The 18,323-nt window shown below is 41.3% G+C and overlaps 1 protein-coding gene across 3 annotated transcripts in view; it reads right to left on the bottom strand.

Annotated features, from left to right (window-relative positions):
- The window catches only part of LOC111979916 (nuclear body protein SP140-like protein), a 65,424-nt gene that overhangs the window by 8,448 nt on the left and 38,653 nt on the right, over nucleotides 1–18,323 (bottom strand). For 2 of the 3 annotated variants that reach the window (XM_024010603.2, XM_024010601.3), the window contains exons 2-5: nucleotides 4,052–4,226; nucleotides 3,589–3,819; nucleotides 3,262–3,381; nucleotides 1,836–1,969 (exon numbers count right to left, since the gene is read on the bottom strand). In XM_024010603.2, the coding sequence (XP_023866371.2) occupies nucleotides 1,836–1,969; nucleotides 3,262–3,381; nucleotides 3,589–3,819; nucleotides 4,052–4,226 (660 nt within the window). The remainder of the gene's footprint in view (nucleotides 1–1,835; nucleotides 1,970–3,261; nucleotides 3,382–3,588; nucleotides 3,820–4,051; nucleotides 4,227–18,323) is intronic. The other variant, XM_024010602.3, reaches the window with a different exon arrangement.

Below are 18,323 nucleotides of genomic sequence, written 5' to 3'. Positions count from 1 at the left end.
TCAGTGCAAGAGAGTTATTGCAAAAAAGGGTCAATGCAGGTAGTCTGGGTAGCCATTTGATTAGCTTTTTAGCAGTCTTGTTTAGAAGTCTTATGGATTGGAGGTAGAAGCTGTTCAGGGTCCTGTTGGTTCCAGACTTGGTGCATTGGTAACGCTTACCATGCGGTAGCAGAATTAACAGTCTATGGCTTGGGTGGCTGGAGTCTTTGACATTTTTTGGTACTTCCTCTGACACTGCCTGGTATAGAGGTCCTGGATGGCAGGGAGTTTGGCCCCAGTGATGTACTGGGCCATACGCACTACCCTTTGTAGTGCCTTGCGGTTGGATGCCAAGCAGTTGCCATACCAAGTGATGATGCAGCCAGTCAAGATGCTCTCAATGGTGCAGATGTAGAATTTTTGAGGATCATGCTAAATATTTTCAGTTTCCTCAGGAGGAATAGGCGTTGTCGTGCCCTCTTCATGACCGAGTTGGTGTGTTTGGACCATGATAGATCCTTAGTGATGTGGACACCGAGGAACTTGAAGCTCTCGACCGGCTCCACTACAGCCCTGTCGATGTGAATGGGGGTGTGCTCGGCCCTCCGTTTCCTGTAGTCCACGATCAGTTCCTTTGTTTTGCTGACGTTGAGGGAGAGGTTGTTGTCGTGGGACTAGGAGGTCTCTGACCTCCTCAATTTAGGTTCTCAACTTTGTCGGTGATCAGGCCTACTACCGTAATGTCGTCGGCAAACTTAATGATGGTGTTGGAGTCGTGCGTGGCCACGCAGTCGTGGGTGAACAGGGAGTACAGGAGGGGACTAAGCACGCATCCCTGAGGGGCCCTGGTCTTGAGGGTCAGTGTGGCAGATGTGTTGTTGCCTACCAGTGGTTTCTTTGCAGCAATTTGACCATGAAGGCCTGATTCAAGCAGTCTCCTCTGAACAGTTGATGTTGAGATGTGTCTGTTACTTGAACTCTGTGAAGCATATATTTGCGCTGCAATCTGAGGTGCAGTTAACTCTAATTAACTTATCCTCTGCAGCACAGGTAACTCTGGGTCTTCCTTTCCTGCGGCGGTCCTCATGAGAACCAGTTTAATCATAGCCCTTGATGGTTTTTGCAAATGCACTTGAAGAAACTTTCAAAGTTCTTGACATTTTCCGGATTGACTAACCTTCATGTCTTAAAGTAATGATGGACTGTCATTTCTCTTTGCTTATTTAAGCTGTTCTTGCCATAATATGGACTTGGTAAAATACCAAATATGGTTATCTTCTGTACCTTGTCACAACACAGCTGAAATGCATTAAGAAGGAAATAAATTCCACAAATTAACTTAACAAGGCTCATCTGTTGGTTTGAAATGCATTCCAGGTGACTATCTCATGAAGCTGGTTGAGAGAATACCAAGATTGTGCAAAGCTTTCATCAAGGCAAATGGTGGCTACTTTGAAGAATGTCAAATATAAAATATATTTGGATTCGTTTCACACTTTTTTGGTTACTACATGATTCCATATGTGTTATTTCATAGTTTTGATGTCTTCACTATTATTCCACAATGTAGAATACAATGAAGAATACAATGTAGAATAATAGTACAAATAAAGAAAAACCCTGGAATGAGTAGGTGTGTCCAAACTTTTGACTGGTACTGTATATACTATATCCCAGAGTGTAGTATTGTATGGAAACATTGTCCAAATGACATAGGCCTGATTAGAGTATGAAAAGTGACCAAGCTGTTCAACTTTTCTGTGTTTTATTTGATGATTTTAAATCAATTGTATCCACGTCTGGTTGAATTGTGTTTTTAAATGGTCAAATAAATTAAATTAAAATATTTGCTGTACCTGGATCAGTTCTCCCAGAGTGGTGCCGCTACAGCGGATACTGTACTTCCAGTTCTTTCTGCTCTTCTTCCCCCCAAACTCCTCAAAGCCACTTGGGGTGAACCAGCGACCCTGGACCACAATGCACCTCTCCCCTGAAAAAAAAAACAATGAGGAAGTCAGACATCAACCAGCAACCCTGAACCACAATGCACCTCTCCCATGAGACAAACCAATGAAGAAGTCAGACATCATACACACCACCACAAATTAAAACCATGCAAAGTCAAATGGACCGTAGTACACATGTGCCTGACTGTGATTGAAACATGGGTCTCCTGCACATCACAATACTGTGTTAACCCACTAAAGTCTATGCATTAGATTTGGGCCCGTATTCACAAAGGGTCTCAGAGTACAACATTTATCGTGAGTGCTGATGGGTAAAAAACTATAGCTATCCTTGAAGCCTTTAGTCATAAGAGTCACACCAAGTCGACAGATATTTAGGACACCTCATGAGCTGTCCTAACCAGTTAAGGGTTATCAGCAGGTGTCTTGGTAATAGAAAAATGCAGAGAGTCAGTGGTTCCTGCGCCACATGCAATTACTTAGGTGTGGTTAAAATAATGTTTTGATATGATCAGTCCATAAATAATCTAGACCTACTGTACATGTAACAGTATGTCTTGAGCTTTTGACAATGATGTCACATGAGACCTATTTCACAACTATATGCCTAAATACTTATAACCACTAGGCTAATAAATAAACACGTTTTTCTYTTGATTATTTATTTACCTACATAACATCACATTGTTAAAATAATATGTAAAAATTGGGTATGCCTATAAATTGGGCAATTGAAGACATCTAGGGCTTATGTTAACTTTGTGTTCGATAAAAATGATAGACCTTTCAAACGATGAATGCAACGTTATTGGCAAGTGAATTGATGCCTAATGTGCCAAAAAATTTCAGAGTTGATATCACGGTAATATTAGCAAAATTCCACTTTTAAGAACCATCAGAATTGGTTAAAAAAAGAGATGCATGTCAACATATTACAGTAGGCAAAGTGATCGTGCCGGCGAAAATAATATCCAACTTTTTACCATTGCAACATTTTATGTAGGCTACAGTTACATTCACCATGGTTGCATGTTACCTATAGAGTTCACAGCTGGTAATGCCTCCTCGCGATTGGTTATTCCCCATTTGCAATGTCAATGAGCCTCATCACTATCTTTCCTTTGCGGTACCTCAAACTGTAATGATTACCAACTGAGATAAAGGTTTATGAGTTGATTTTACTCCTGGTTCAGAATTTGTGTCCAAAAATGGATGTAGCAACTGCAGATTGACCCTTTTAATGTCTCAGGCATGGTTATTCTAGCCGAACCACATCCACCATTACACACAAACATATCATATTGTTACGGCGTACCTGTGGCCAGCTTGTTCCTGATGAGCATGCCTTCCTTGTCCCCACAGGTGACTGGGAGCTGGGTCTTGTAGATGGGCCAGTTCCAGATGTCAGATGTCTCCCCCTTACAAAAAGGAGAACCTGCATTGGGACATGTTGGGGACAGTCATTAAGATGTGACTTGAAAATAAAAATGAAAATATTCCCTCCCCCCACTACTTCCTACGCTATGAATTCAGGAGTCAATATTTACTCAAGAAAATGTCTGTTTGAAGTTACAGAGGTACTTTAGACTTTCTGATTCAAGGCCTCCTCTTTCCCCCAGGGAACATGAAGCCTGGGACTCACAGTATTTGACCCTCTGGACTTTCTTCTTCTGACTGGGGGTGGACTGGGTGGACGTGCTGGGCTTGCCTTTCTCTGCACTCTCACTTCTCTTTTTACTCTTTTTCCTTCCTGTCTTCTTCTCCTCCTCCTCCTCTTCCTCTTCTCCATCCGCTGAAGCCTTCTTCTTCTTATCCTCCTCCTCCTCTTCCTTCTCCACCTTCTCTGGCAGTTTCTCATAGAATGTGAACGACCCTACAAGGGATTGGAGGCAAAATTGAGCCAACCATGCAACCTAATTCATGTACACCTAATAACAAATTATATTAAATACAAATTTGACAAGGCTTTGAACCTCAACTTCAAAGTATCCACCATTGTGGCTACATTTATATTAAACTAGGAGTTGGAATTATATATAGATATTAACCTATCCATACAAATGCCATAATAATACAATAATAAGAGTGAAGACTCCAGAACTGACCGTCCAGCAGGCTGTTTCGTAGCAGGCGTAACGTGGGGTACTGCAGCAGGAGGTGGTCCCTGAACACACAGTTCCAGAACACCTTGATGCTGTCGGGCCTCTCTGCCTCCACCCAGTCCAACACCTGGTACACACCCTTCTCCCTCACCTCCTTACTCCTACACTGAATCAGCTTCTGCAGGAGGGGTCAAATACAAAACTATAGTCAAATTGTGGCTGGTGTAGAGTGATACTTGATTCTCTAGAAGCAACTACCATCCCAATCAGTTCATGTGACAGAGTAGAATTCATGGACACACGTCAGGTATTACTAATCAATGATCATCAACTCCAATGTCCACTCTTACAATAACATTCAAAGACCTGTTATTTATATTGTTTGTACCCAGCTTGTAATAGGACAGTGAATGGTCTTAGTGTACACAGAACACTCTTAGAATTATTGTTGACCCGATGAACCCTGGAGATCCTCAAGGAACCTTTCGCGGTCAAACCGGGAAATGGTTAGTATCTTTTTTCCACCATTCATTTTTCCCATCATTTTTTAAAAACACTTAAAATAAGGGCTGTGTTTCATGTAGGCTTACCCTGGCATGACGTTTTGATAACCGTGTAAATCTCTCTAGGACAAGGTGACTTTTAGCAATATATTTGCCTGTATTTACCCCCCCAAAAAATGAAATGCTAATTAGCTACTAATGTGGTTATCATAAAGAACAACAAATGCCATGATGATCTGGACGAGTCTGATGAATCGAGGCATAGGTAAGAATCTCTGGATTAACTATCTAACGTTAGCTAAATGTAGTAATTAATAAATTAGCTACATTTCTTTAAATGGAAAATTCTGTGAAATGTCTTGTGCAAGTTTAAAATTGACACAATGTCCGTTAGCAAAGGTGTCAGCTAGAAATGACGTGCAGGAGCTTGCAGGGATTTGTAGTCTTGCAGGATGTCTACTTTGACGCTAATTGGCATTTTAGAATCTGAGCATAAATAGAGCCGATTGATAAAAGTCACCTTGTCCGAGAGAGATTAAGTGCAGTCCTCCAGAGGAATTAATTGAATTACTATACAGTAATACAGTATTTCAATAAAATGTTTCAAGGACAAAATTACATGTATTTAAGTATTTTTTGTTGTTGTTTTGGGGAAAGTAACATTAGTACAAAAATAAAATAGTTTAAGGAAAATGTTTTTATTTCTTTTATTTATGTTTAGCTCACATTCTATAATTTAAAGTATGTATTAAGGTGTCTGCAATACAATAAACTCGTCAAAAATGTATGTACGGTGGCTTCAATACAGCACCCACTGTCAGTCATCCAGGGTTTATACACATCATTGACCTTGTAATGGGAATTTTAATGTTTGTGCTTTCCTTATAACTCATTTCTATGTTCTATTCATGCGCTGTTCTATAAACCTATTTCTGTGTTCATGCAAGTGGTTGACTGAACAAATCCTCCTCTTATCAGTAGCTGCAATTTGGCAGTACGCCCAGACCTTGTTTTGAGAACAAACAAAAGATAGGTCTCAAGGTCTCAGCTTAGAGAGGAGAAGCCTCGTGAGGTGTTTGGTCGGTCACATGTTATGAACCAGTATTGGCCGGTCACATGAATGAAACAAAACGGTAATGATTAATGAATTATTAATCGCAAATATAACTTGTCTTTGTGTAGCCGTATATAAGACAACTGCCGGGTCTGCCCCGGAAAGCTCCTGTTTGACATGTGTACTATGGTGCATTGAGTTGGTTGGAACCTCTCCAGCGCGCTGACGATAAACAATGATTCATTTAAGATTGACTTCGAGTGTCCTTTTGTAAGAATTGCCACAACAACCTTTACATGGGGGGTTCTCTCGAAGACCCTCAAATATCCTTTTCAGAGCGGTTACTCAAGGAACCTTTTTCAACCGGAAAGGTTCAGCTGGTGTTGCAACCCAACATGTTCTTCCAGGAACCTTCACTTGCAAAATAGGAGGACGAATTTTACCCAAATTTTTTTGTAGACTACAATTTGTTTTGTTACAGTGTCGGATCAGGGTTTTATTCGGTAGAGTAGAGTAAAGTAGAATACTACAGTACAGTAAGGTGTACAGTAGAGTTTAAATCAGTAGAGTACAGTACAGTTTAGTTCAGTAGAGTCCATTGGAGTAAAGTATTAAACAATACAGATCATTATACTGAACTATACTCTTCTATGCTGTACTCTAATGTATGGAACTACACATGCTTTTATTTACTGTACTGTGCTCTACTGTATTGTACTTGTCCTCTACTGTACTGTAGTCAACTTTTCTTTACTGTAATGTAATGTACTGTGCTGTGCTGTGCTGTCCAAACTTGTGAAACACAGATGTCTATGATTGGTACAGATTTGATCAGTTTCAGACATAGACGTACGTCTATGTTGGGCCAAATCAAGGCCAGTCCGGATCGAAACAAATCTGAACCAATTATATACATTGGCCGTGCTTAATGGGATTTAATTTATCATTGCTTGGTTAACCCATTTTTTCCAAAAACAAATCAATCCTGACTAGTCTCCCAGTCCCTGCCGCTAAAAAACATCCCCACAGCATGACGTTGCCACCACCATCCCTTCACTGTAGGGATGGAGCCAGGTTTCCTCCAGACGTGAAACTCAGCATTGTACTGCAGCCCACTTACCCACACACCTAAACCCAATTACTCACACACCCCAGCCCTGTTACTCCTATGCCCTAACCCTAACACCCACATGCCAATACCATAATATTGATACAATCAAGTACCGATACACTGATATCCTAGCTCTAAATGCCCTATTTACTAATCATAAACCCCAGTTCCTTTGCCAATACACCTCATCCCTGTTACTTGCCTATATCAGCCCTGTTACCCACTTTCCTTAGGCCTGTATTCCCCAAGTCACCAACAGTAACCTACAGATAACTGACAAAATAAAGGAAAGAACAATATAATGTGTCTTAATATGGCGTTGGGCCACCACAAGTCGTCAGAACAGCTTCAATGCGCATTGGCATAGATTTTACAAGTGTATGGAAATCTATTGGAGGGATGTGACACCATTCTTCCACGAGAAATTCCATCATTTGGTGTTTTGTTGATGCTCGTGGAAAAAGCTGTCCCAGGCACCGCTCCAGAATCTCCTATAAGTGTTCAACTTGGTTGAGATCTGGTGACTGAGATGGCCATGGCATATGGTTTTCAATGTTTTCGTGCTCATCAAACCATTCAGTCACCACTCTTGCCCTGTGGATGGGGGCATTGTCATCCTGGAAGAGACCACTCCCATCAGGTGAGAAATGACTCATCATAGATTGAAGGTGATCACTCAGAATGGCTGTGTATTTATTGGTGTTCACTTTGCCCTCTAAGATATTGAGTAAACCTAAACCATGTCAGGAAAATGCACCACAACAGAGCCGCCAGAACTTTAATTTTAAGTGTTTATTTAATTGTTTCAGTTACCTGTATATCCAGCTAGTCAACTAAGCCAGGTTTAAATGTGACAAAGCCTGACTACTCATAAACTGTAACCAGGTCTACCCCTGCACAGCAGGGCCGTAGCTACATATGAGGACACCGAGGTCCGGACCTCTCTGATGTTTTTGAATTAAATTAAATAAATACTTTTTTGGGGCGGGGGGAACTCAGTCTGGGTCTCAACTTGCTGTTGAGAGTTTGAATAGTAGAATACACAAGATGCAATTTTGAAACTTGGTTGTACATCAGCAGTTTTCCTCGTTATGTCACTCACTGACAGTCACTCAATTAGCCCATGTAAGTATCTAAGTATCTTAAGTATCTTTTAAAACTGCAAAAACTTCTCCCCACCACATGGCAAAATGTGTAGAATTGAAGGAAATTAGCTGTAAAACTGCAACAACAAAAAAGTTATATTAAGCAAACGTATTTGTTTACCTTTTGTTAATAAAATACTTTTTCTGCTAACACATCCCGCTATACATATTCAATTATAATTTTGAATCCCGGTGCTGAGTTAATGTGAGTTAACGTGTAGCGGCTAATTGTATAGCCAATAGGCTATGTGTTTGTAGATCAACTGAGGTGACTGAAGCTTCAGCAACTAATGTGATAATGGTTGTTGTTTTTTTTGTTGCTTGTTTTGCTGTTCTCCAAACAGCATTTTAGAGTTTTTAAAAAATGTCTAAAACTCAGACCCTGGCTATGGCCCTGCACCTCAGCTCCAGTACTCCTACAAACCGGGTCTACACTTTTTATGAGTCCCACAACTAATATAAACTGGATCTACACCTGCATATCTCAGCACACATACCCATACGAACCAGGTTCGATACTCTGATAAACCAGGTACCCTTGTGACTATATAGCAAGGTCTACCATTGTGTAAGAGACACTAAACAAACCTATTGACATTACATATTTGATCAGTTATTACATTAATTCAGTTTATGGGTCTATACATGGCCAACATTTTACRGTCAAAATCACTGCTTTAAACATATTGAATGATGGCTCATAGATAATGGTAAAATCAGCAGTAAGATAATCTTGATAGTATATCCATAACCCAACGAGCATCATGGATTCAACACTGTAATGGRAAACTAATTTATACGGTAGTTTGAGGTATTATCAACAGTAAAAAAAGACAAATTTAACGTTTTACTGCAGCATACTATAAATGGTGCATTTTGGTAGAATTGCTGTATTTTGAATGGTACTGTAATTCCACCCCACAGAAAATCTTTAATACCAATAGTTTGGTATTGTTGTTTCTGTACCGTTAACATATTTTGAGGCGTACCTTGTAAGAGGCTATATTTATTGCACCTGTGATTGAGAATGCTGTACCAATTTAACTCATATGTGGTTATAGTGCCCCATCAATTTAAAATGTATAGGGGACAGATTGGTTGTAGTGATGGCGACGGAGGGGAAGGCTGCCGTCTTATCGGCTCTTAACCAACCATGCTATTTAATTTCTTTTTCGCGTTGTTCGTAACATAATGTTGCTGCTATCGTCTTTTATGACCGAAAAGAGCTTCTGGACATCAGAACTGCGATTTCTCACCTCAAACTGGACGAAGAGTTCTTCTTAAATGAGAGATCTTCTTCAATTCTTCTTCAATGAGTCGGACGGGAGGGATATAATACAGACACCCGACCAGGCCCAGATCCCCGTTATTCGCTGGAGAAGGAAACTGAGATTTCGCGGAAAGAGATCAGGGTGCCTTGTGAGGATCAGGCAATGAGTGGCTAATCTGCTCTTGCCTTCCGTCCTGCTAGCTAACGTTCAATCGCTGGAAAATAAAATAGGATGAACTGAAAGCACGTTTATCCTACCAACGTGACATTAAAAACTGTAATATCTTATGTTTCACCGAGTCGTGGCTGAACGACGACATTAAGAACATACAGCTGGCAGGTTATACACTCTACCGGCAGGGCAGAACAGCAGCCTCTGGTAAGACACGGGGTGGGGACCTATGCATTTTTGTAAACAACAGCTGATGCACAATATCTAAGGAAGTCTCGAGGTTGTATGATAAGGAAGTCTTGAGTATGTCATGATAAGCTGTAGACCACACTATCTACCAAGAGAGTTTTCATCTGTATTTTTCGTAGCTGTCTACAGTACATACCACCACAGACCGATGCTGGCATTAAAACCGCACTCAATGAGCTGTATACCGCTATAAGCAAACAGGAAAATGCTTATCCAGAGGTGGCGCTCTTAGTGGCCGGGGACTTTAATGCATGGAAACTTAAATCAGTTTTACATAATTTCTATCAGCATGTTAAATGTGCAACAAGAGGGGAAAATATTCTAGACCACCTTTACTCCACACACAGAGACGCGTTCAAAGCTCTCCCTCGCCTTTCCTTTGGCAAATCTGACCATAATTATATCCTCCTAATTCATGTTTACAAGCAAAAATTCAACCAGGAAGCACCATTGACTCGGTCTATAAAAAAGTGGTCAGATGAAGCAGATGCTAAACTACAGGACTGTTTTTCTAGCACAGACTGGAATATGTTTCGTGATTCTTCCGACGGCATTGAGGAGTACACCACATCAGTCACTGGCTTTATCAATAAGTGCATCGCGAGGACGTCGTCCCCACAGTGACTGTACGTACATACTAGAGGTCGACCAATTATGATTTTTCAACGCCGATACCGATTATTGGAGGACAAAAAAAAAGCCGATACTGATTAACTTCACTAGGGTAGGGGGCATCATTCGGAATTTTGGATAAAAAGCGTGCCCAAATTAAACTGCCTGCTACTCAGGCCCAAAAAGTAGGATATGCATATAATTAGTAGATTTGGATAGACAACACTCTAAAGTTTCCAAAACTGTTAAAATAATGTCTGTGACTATAACAGAACTGATATGGCAGGCAAAAATGGGAGGAAAATCCAACCAGGAAGTACTATTATTTTGAAAGGCTGTTTTTCCATTGAAAGCCTATCCACCATTCAAAGACTTAGGACCCAGTTCACGAGCTCTGTGGCTTCCTCTACACATGGCCAGTCTTTAGGCATTTTTTCAGGTTTTTACTCTGAAAAATGAGGGAGATACAGCACTTTCAATCAGTGGCCAGTGGAAATTTCCAGCCATGAGTCCTGCGCCTGATCGGGAACGCGCCTTTCTTGTTTCTCTTTTTCTATTGACGAAGCTTTTGTCCGGTTGAAATATTATTGATTATTTATGACAAAAACAACCGGAGGATTGATTTTAAACATCGTTTGGCAAGTTTCTACTAACTTTTATTGTACTTAAAAAAAACTTTTTGTCTGGACAAAAAGGAGGTTTTTGGTCATAAAGAGGGACATTATCGAACAAAACGAACATTTATTGTCTAACATGGAGACCTGGGAGTGCCACCAGATGAAGATCATCAAAGGTAAGTGATTAATTTGAATGCTATTTCTGACTTTTGTGACACCTCTCCTTGGTAGGAAAATGGCTGTATGTTTTTCTGTGGCTAGGCGCAGACCTAACATAATCGCAAAGTGTGCTTTCGCCGTAAAGCCTTTTTGAAATCTGACACAGCGGTTGCATTAAGGAGAAGTTTATCTTTATTCGAATGTTTAACACTTGTATCGTTTATCAATGTTTATGATGAGTATTTCTGTAATTTGATGTAGCTCTCTGCACTTTCACCGGATGTTTGAGACAATGCATTTCTGAACATAACGCGCCAATGTAAACTGAGATTTTTGGATATAAATATGAACTTTATAGAACAAAACATACATGTATTGTGTAACATGAAGTCCTATGAGTACCATCTGATGAAGATCATCAAAGGTTAGTGATTAATTTTATCTCTATTTCTGCTTTTTGTGACTCCTCTCTTTGGCTGGAAATATGGCTGTATGGTTTTCTGTGACTAGGTGCTGACCTAACATAATCGCATGGTGTGCTTTCGCAGTAAAGCCTTTTTGAAATCGGACACTGTGGTTGGATTTACAAAAAGTTTATCTTTAAAATGGTGTATAATACTTGTGTGTTTGAGGAATTTTAATTATGGGATTTCTGTTGTTTTGAATTTGGCRCCCTGCAATTTCACTGGCTGTTGTCGAGGTGGGATGCTAGCGGAACTGGTACCAGAGAAGTTAATCGGCTGATGTAATTTTTTKGGGGGGTAATAATGACAATTACAACAATACTGAATGAACACTCATTTTAGCTTAATATAATAGATCAATAATATCACTTTAGCCTCAAATAAATAATGAAACATGTTCAATTTGGTTTAAATAATGCAAAAACAAAGTGTTAAAACAAAGAAAGTAAAAGTGCAATATGTGCCATGTAAAAAAGCTAACGTTTAAGTTCCTTGCTCAGAACATGAGAACATATGAAAGCTGGTGGTTCCTTTTAACATGAGTCTTCATGTTTTAGGTTGTAGTTATTATAGGAATTATAGGACTATTTCTCTCTATACGATTTGTATTTCATATACCTTTGACTATTGGATGTTCTTATAGGCACTTTAGTATTGCCAGTGTAACAGTATAGCTTCCGTCCCTCTCCTCGCTCCTACCTGGGCTCGAACCAGGAACACATCGACAACAGCCACCCTCGAAGCAGCGTTACCCATGCAGAGCAAGGGGAACAACCACTCCAAGTCTCAGAGCGAGTGACGTTTGAAATGCTATTAGCGCGCACCCCGCTACCTAGCTAGCCATTTCACATCGGTTACACCAGCCTAATCTCGGGAGTTGATAGTTTTGTTGATGATTCGTTACTAGAGAAATGAGACCAAGTCAAGACGCTGGACAGGGTGGATCGGTATATAGTAAGACAGTTTATTCGGATGTAAAGATATCTGAGCAAAGCGTGCTGCACGGCCCCGTTCGTCTAGTTCTTAGGGAACTATCGGAAGAAGAGACCCGAAACATATTGTGCAGTTCAAGTTATACAGTGAATGACGTAGGTAGATTCTTGTAGTTCGTGCTCCTGACTGGTCGCTGTAAGTGGAGGCCCGTTCCCTCCACGCTGGTGTCCATGCCTCATTGGTTCCTGGCACTGTTCTTTGTTCTTGGAAACCCAGCCTAAAGCAAGGGTGTGTGTGTGTGTGCATGTGCGTGCTCGTATAATGGCATGCCTCCCTTATCAGTGGTAATTTTTTATTTATTTTTTATTTTACCGTTATTTTACCAGGTAAGTTGACTGAGAACACGTTCTCATTTGCAGCAACGACCTGGGGAATAGTTACAGGGGAGAGGAGGGGGATGAATGAGCCAATTGTAAACTGGGGATTATTAGGTGACCGTGATGGTTGAGGGCCAGATTGGGAATTTAGCCAGGACACCGGGGTTAACACCCCTACTCTTACGATAAGTGCCATGGGATCTTTAATGACCTCAGAGANGAATTTAGCCAGGACACCGGGGTTAACACCCCTACTCTTACGATAAGTGCCATGGGATCTTTAATGACCTCAGAGAGTCAGGACACCCGTTTAACGTCCCATCCGAAAGACGGCACCCTACACAGAGCAGTGTCCCCAATCACTGCCCTGGGGCATTGGGATCTTTGTTTAGACCAGAGGAAAGAGTGCCTCCTACTGGCCCTCCAACACCACTTCCAGCAGCACCTGGTCTCCCATCCAGGGACTGACCAGGACCAACCCTGCTTAGCTTCAGAAGCAAGCCAGCAGTGGTATGCAGGGTGGTATGCTGCTGACAATAAAAGGTCTGAGTCAGCCATCCTCCCCTGCGTGGGGGAGTGAGGTTTGTATCTGTTACGGGCAGATGGTGTTTAACTGTGGGGTGTAGCAAGATATTTGCAACAAAGTCTGCTTTAATAAGGAAGGCATTATAACAGTATTATAGCTATGTGTTAAGGTCAATGAAGACAGCATTTCTTACATGGTGCTTAAAGTCATAAACAGCGCAATGCTTGAAGAATTGCGAAAAGCTGCTGGCAAACGCACAAAAGTGCTGTTTGAATGAATGCTTACGAGCCTGCTGCTGCCTACCATCGCTCAGTTAGACTGCTCTATCAAATATCAAATCATAGACTTAATTATAACATAATAACACACAGAAATACGAGCCTTTGGTCATTGATATGGTCGAATCCGGAAACTATCAATTCGAAAACAAAACGTTTATTCTTTCAGTGAAATACGGAACCGTTACGTATTTTATCTAACGGGTGGCATCCCTAAGTCTAAATATTGCTGTTACATTGCACAACCTTCAATGTTATGTCATATTTATGTACAATTCTGGCAAATTAATTACGGCCTCTGTTAGGAATAAATAGACTTCACACAGTTCGCAATGAGCCAGGCGGCCCAAACTGCTGCATATACCCTGACTCCTTGCACGGAACGCAAGAGAAGTGACACAATTTCCATAGTTGTTCTTTTTTAGCAAATGCGCTTGTTAAATCATCACCCGTTTGTCGAAGTAGGCTGCGATTCGATGAGAAATTAACAGACACCGCATCGATTATATGCAACGCAGGACACGCTAGATAAACTAGTAATATCATCAACCATGTGTAGTTAACTAGTGATTATGTTAAGATTTTTTTTATAAGATAAGTGTAATGCTAGCTAGCAACTTACCTTGGCTTCTTGCTGCCCTTGCGTAACAGGTAGTCAGCCTGCCACGCAGGCTCCTCGTGGAGTGCAATGTAAGGCAGGTGGGTTAGAGCATTGGACTAGTAACCGGAAGGTTGCAAAAACGAATTCCCGAGCTGACAAGGTAAAAATCTGTCGTTCTTCCCCTGAACAAGGCAGTTAACCCACCGTTCCTAGGCCGTCATTGAAAATAAGAATGTGTTCTTAACTGACTTGCCTAGTTAAATAAAGGTGTAAAAAGACAAAATAAAAAAAATATTTTTTTTAAATCGGCAAATCGGTGTGCAAAAATACTGATTACATATTGTTAAGAAAACTTGAAATCGGCCCTAATTAATCGGCCATTCCGATTAATCGGTCAACCTCTAGTACATACCCCAACCAGAAGCCATGGATTACAGGCAACCTTCACACTGAGAAAAAGGGTAGAGCTGCCACTTTCAAGGATCAGGACTCTGACCCGGAAGCATATAAGAAATCCCGCTATGCCCTCTGATGAACCATCAAACAGGCAAAGCGTCAATACAGGACTAAGATCGAATTGTACTACACCGGCGCCGATGCTCGTCGGATGTGGCAGGGCCTGCAAACTATTACAGTCAAGGGGAGTTCAAAGGGAAGCACAGCCGAGAGCAGCCCAGTGACACGAACCTACCAGATGAGCTAAATAACTACTATGCTCGCTTCGAGGAAAGTAACACTGAAACATGCATGAGAGCATCAGCTGTTCCGGACGACTGTGTGATCACGCTCTCCGCAGCCAATGTAAGTAAGACCTTTAAACAGGTCAACATTCACAAGGCCGCAGGGCCAGGCGGATTATCAGGACGTGTACTCCGAGCATGCGCTGACCAACTAGCAAGTGTCTTCACTGACATTTTCAACCTCTCCCTGTCTGAGTCTGTAATACCAACATGTTTCAAGCAGACCACCATAGTCCCTGTGCCCAAGAGCACTAAGGTAACCTGCCTAAATGACTACCGACCCGTAGCACTCACGTCTGTAGCCATGAAATGCTTTTAAAGGCTGGTCATGACTCACATCAACACCATTATCCCAGAAACCTTTGCATACTGCGTGCTCAGCCCCCTCCTGTACTCCCTGTTCACTCATGACTGCACGGCCAGGCACGACTCCAACACCATCATTAAATTTGCTGATGACACAACAGTGGTAGGCCGATCACCGACAACGATGAGACAGCCTATAGGGAGGAGTTCAGATACTTGACCATGTGGTGCAAGGACAACAACTTCTCCCTCAACGTGATCAAGACAAAGGAGATGATTGTGGACTACAGGAAAAGGAGGACCGAGCATGCCCCCATTCTCATTGACAGGGCTGTAGTGGAGCAGGTTGAGAGCTTCAAGTTCCTTGGCTTCCATATCACCAATAAACTAACATGGTACAAGCACACCAAGACAGTTGTGAAGAGGGCACGACAAAACCTATTCCCGCTCAGGAGACTGAAAAGATTTGGCATGGGTCCTCAGATCCTCAAAAGGTTTTACAGCTGCACCATCGAGAGAATCCTGACGGGTTGCATCACTGCCTGGTATGGCAACCGCTCGGCCTACGACCGCTCGGCACTACAGAGGAAGGCCCTAAAAATTGTCAAAGATGCTAGCCACACTAGTCATAGACTGTTCTCTCTGCTACCGCACGGCAAGCGGTTCCCGGGGGGTAAAAAATCTAGGTCCAAATCTAGGTCCAAGAGGCTTCTAAATAGCTTCTACCCCCAAGCCATAAGACTCCTGAACAGCTAATCAAATGGCTACCCAGAATATTTGCATTGCTCCTCTCTGTTATTATCTATGCATAGTCACTATAATAAATGTACCTACATGTACATATTACCTCAATTACCTCAACACCAGTGCCCCCCGCACATTGACTCTGTACCGGTACCCCCTGTTAACTACCCCGCTATTGTTATTTACTGCTGCTCTTTAATCATTTGTTATTCTTATCTCTTACTTTTTTTTAAGGTATTTTCTTAAAACAGCATTGTTGGTTAATGGCTTGTAAGAAAGCATTTCACTGTAAGGTCTACACCAGTTTAATTCGGCGCATGTGACAAATAAAATTTGACTTGATTTGATTGGAGTGGCAGCTAGTCTTAAACCTTAAATGGTTGAGTAAAAGGCATTTGCCATGTCCTTTTGGTCAGTTTTGCCCTGTAGTTGCTGACAATTTGGAAGCCTTTCTTAAGGTCTCTAGAAGTGCAAGTGATATAAAACACTAGTGATGGGAAACCGATGCTTTCTGAAGGCTTTGGTGCTTTCACCAAAATGTGCAGAAAAACAGAGCTTCATTATCTGTTCACAATGCACATTGGTGACATCTGCTGGTTAGCAATAAATAGCAGCGCATGATGGCTTCAGTAGCCTATAATCAGTTGGAATACCAGCTTYGCATCTTACATCATGCTTCCCTTTTTTGCGTTCAAGTTGACTCTTTTTCAAAAACAGAATCTATGGCATTATTTAGGATGCTTAAGACAGAAGCGTATACTATACTAAAGAAATTATAATATTTCAACTGTGCAGAAAGTGTTGTTTCACATAAAACCATTTTCAAAATAGTGTGCCTTCAACAGGAWTCTACTTCATACCCTCACGTCACTRAATGTTCTCTACTCTACCAGCTTAGCTACCGGTCAGGTGAAACTTTTTGTACWAAATCCTAACTATATTTGWAAGAACGTGTCCAATACAGTTCGGTGTTTGAAAGGAGCTTGGAATCGAAGAAAGCMCCGGAACCACAGAGAAATCAGTRGGATTTTGTAACACAYGATTTGAAAAAGCACGTGATCAAATGAAGCTTTGGACGCCATTGATGATGTACTCCTGATRAAGAGATACACGCATCGRCGCGCATGTTGAATWKGGTCCCACACACCMRATGCGATCAGGACACTCAGGTTGAAATATCAAAACAAACTCTGAATCAATTATATGTATTGGGGCCAGGTCAAAACGCATTAAACATTTATGGCAATTTAGCTAGCTAGCTTGCTGTTGCTAGCTAATTTGACCTGGGATATAAACATTGGGTTGTTATTTTACCTGAAATGTTACATCAGTTCATCTGTCAATCACCCACGTGGGTTTATGCTCCTAAAAACCAATGAGGAGATGGGAGAGGCAGGACTTGCAGTGCGTTGAGCGTCAGTAATAGAACCAAGTTCTATTTTAGCGCCTGGCCACGCAGAAGCTCGCTGACGTGCGCAAGCAGTGTGGGTGCAATGATTGAATAGCATGTACGTGTACATTTATTTTGCAACGCGACGTGCACGCGACGTGCACGCGACGCGTCCGGTCTGGTCAGCATGTTAGATGCTCAGCGATTTCAACACATGCCTCGGAGACGTAACATCCCTATAAAACACCAAATATGAATGAATATGCTGTGATAAGTAAACACTTTAGGGGACAGTGGGGTAAGTTGAGCCATTTTTTACATTCACCATCACTCCGTCAAGGGAAATATAGTGTTCTTTCTAACAAAGATATCTATATATATTTCAGGATGTTGTGTATCCCCGTAAATAATCTGAATTCATGATAACATTACAATTTTGAAAATTGTCTCTTGGCACAACTTATGAGGTAAGGTGAGCTGCGCGACAGGATAAGTTAAGCCGCCTAAAGATGTCAGTAGTGAATGAAATTGCCACTACCTTTTAAAAACCACGTCTATCTATATTTCCCAAACACAATTCACWATCACTTTTTGTCTTTTAATAATTTTAAGCATCTTTTAACACAGGCTTAACACCTAACAAACACTTTTAACATAGGCCAGGCCCTGTTGTTGACTCATATCACAGCAATAATGCCTTGCATTACGCCTGGGAAGAAAACACTTCAATTTGCTCAACTTAACAGATGGGAAATATTTTGACTATATTAGCCCACACAGCTACAAGGATGCACTTTTATGCTAGGTTTAGGACCTAATAGTTAAGCTTATAGAGACTCCAAATGATGTATAGAACAATATTATAATTATCTACTTTGGTTTAGATTCAAGTATCATGATACCTCTTACACAACAAATGTATTTGACTTGGTGAAAGTCTGTTTTTTGGACATAACTTGCTTACCACTTTTTCCATTTGGTTTCTTCCTTCACAGACTTCCTCAGATGATGACCTCTTCCTAAA

Source organism: Salvelinus sp. IW2-2015, linkage group LG20 (genome assembly GCF_002910315.2).
Source record: "Salvelinus sp. IW2-2015 linkage group LG20, ASM291031v2, whole genome shotgun sequence".
NCBI lineage: Eukaryota > Metazoa > Chordata > Actinopteri > Salmoniformes > Salmonidae > Salvelinus > Salvelinus sp. IW2-2015.
Note: the sequence above shows the minus strand (reverse complement) of the source record. Positions and strands in the feature narration are given on the sequence as shown.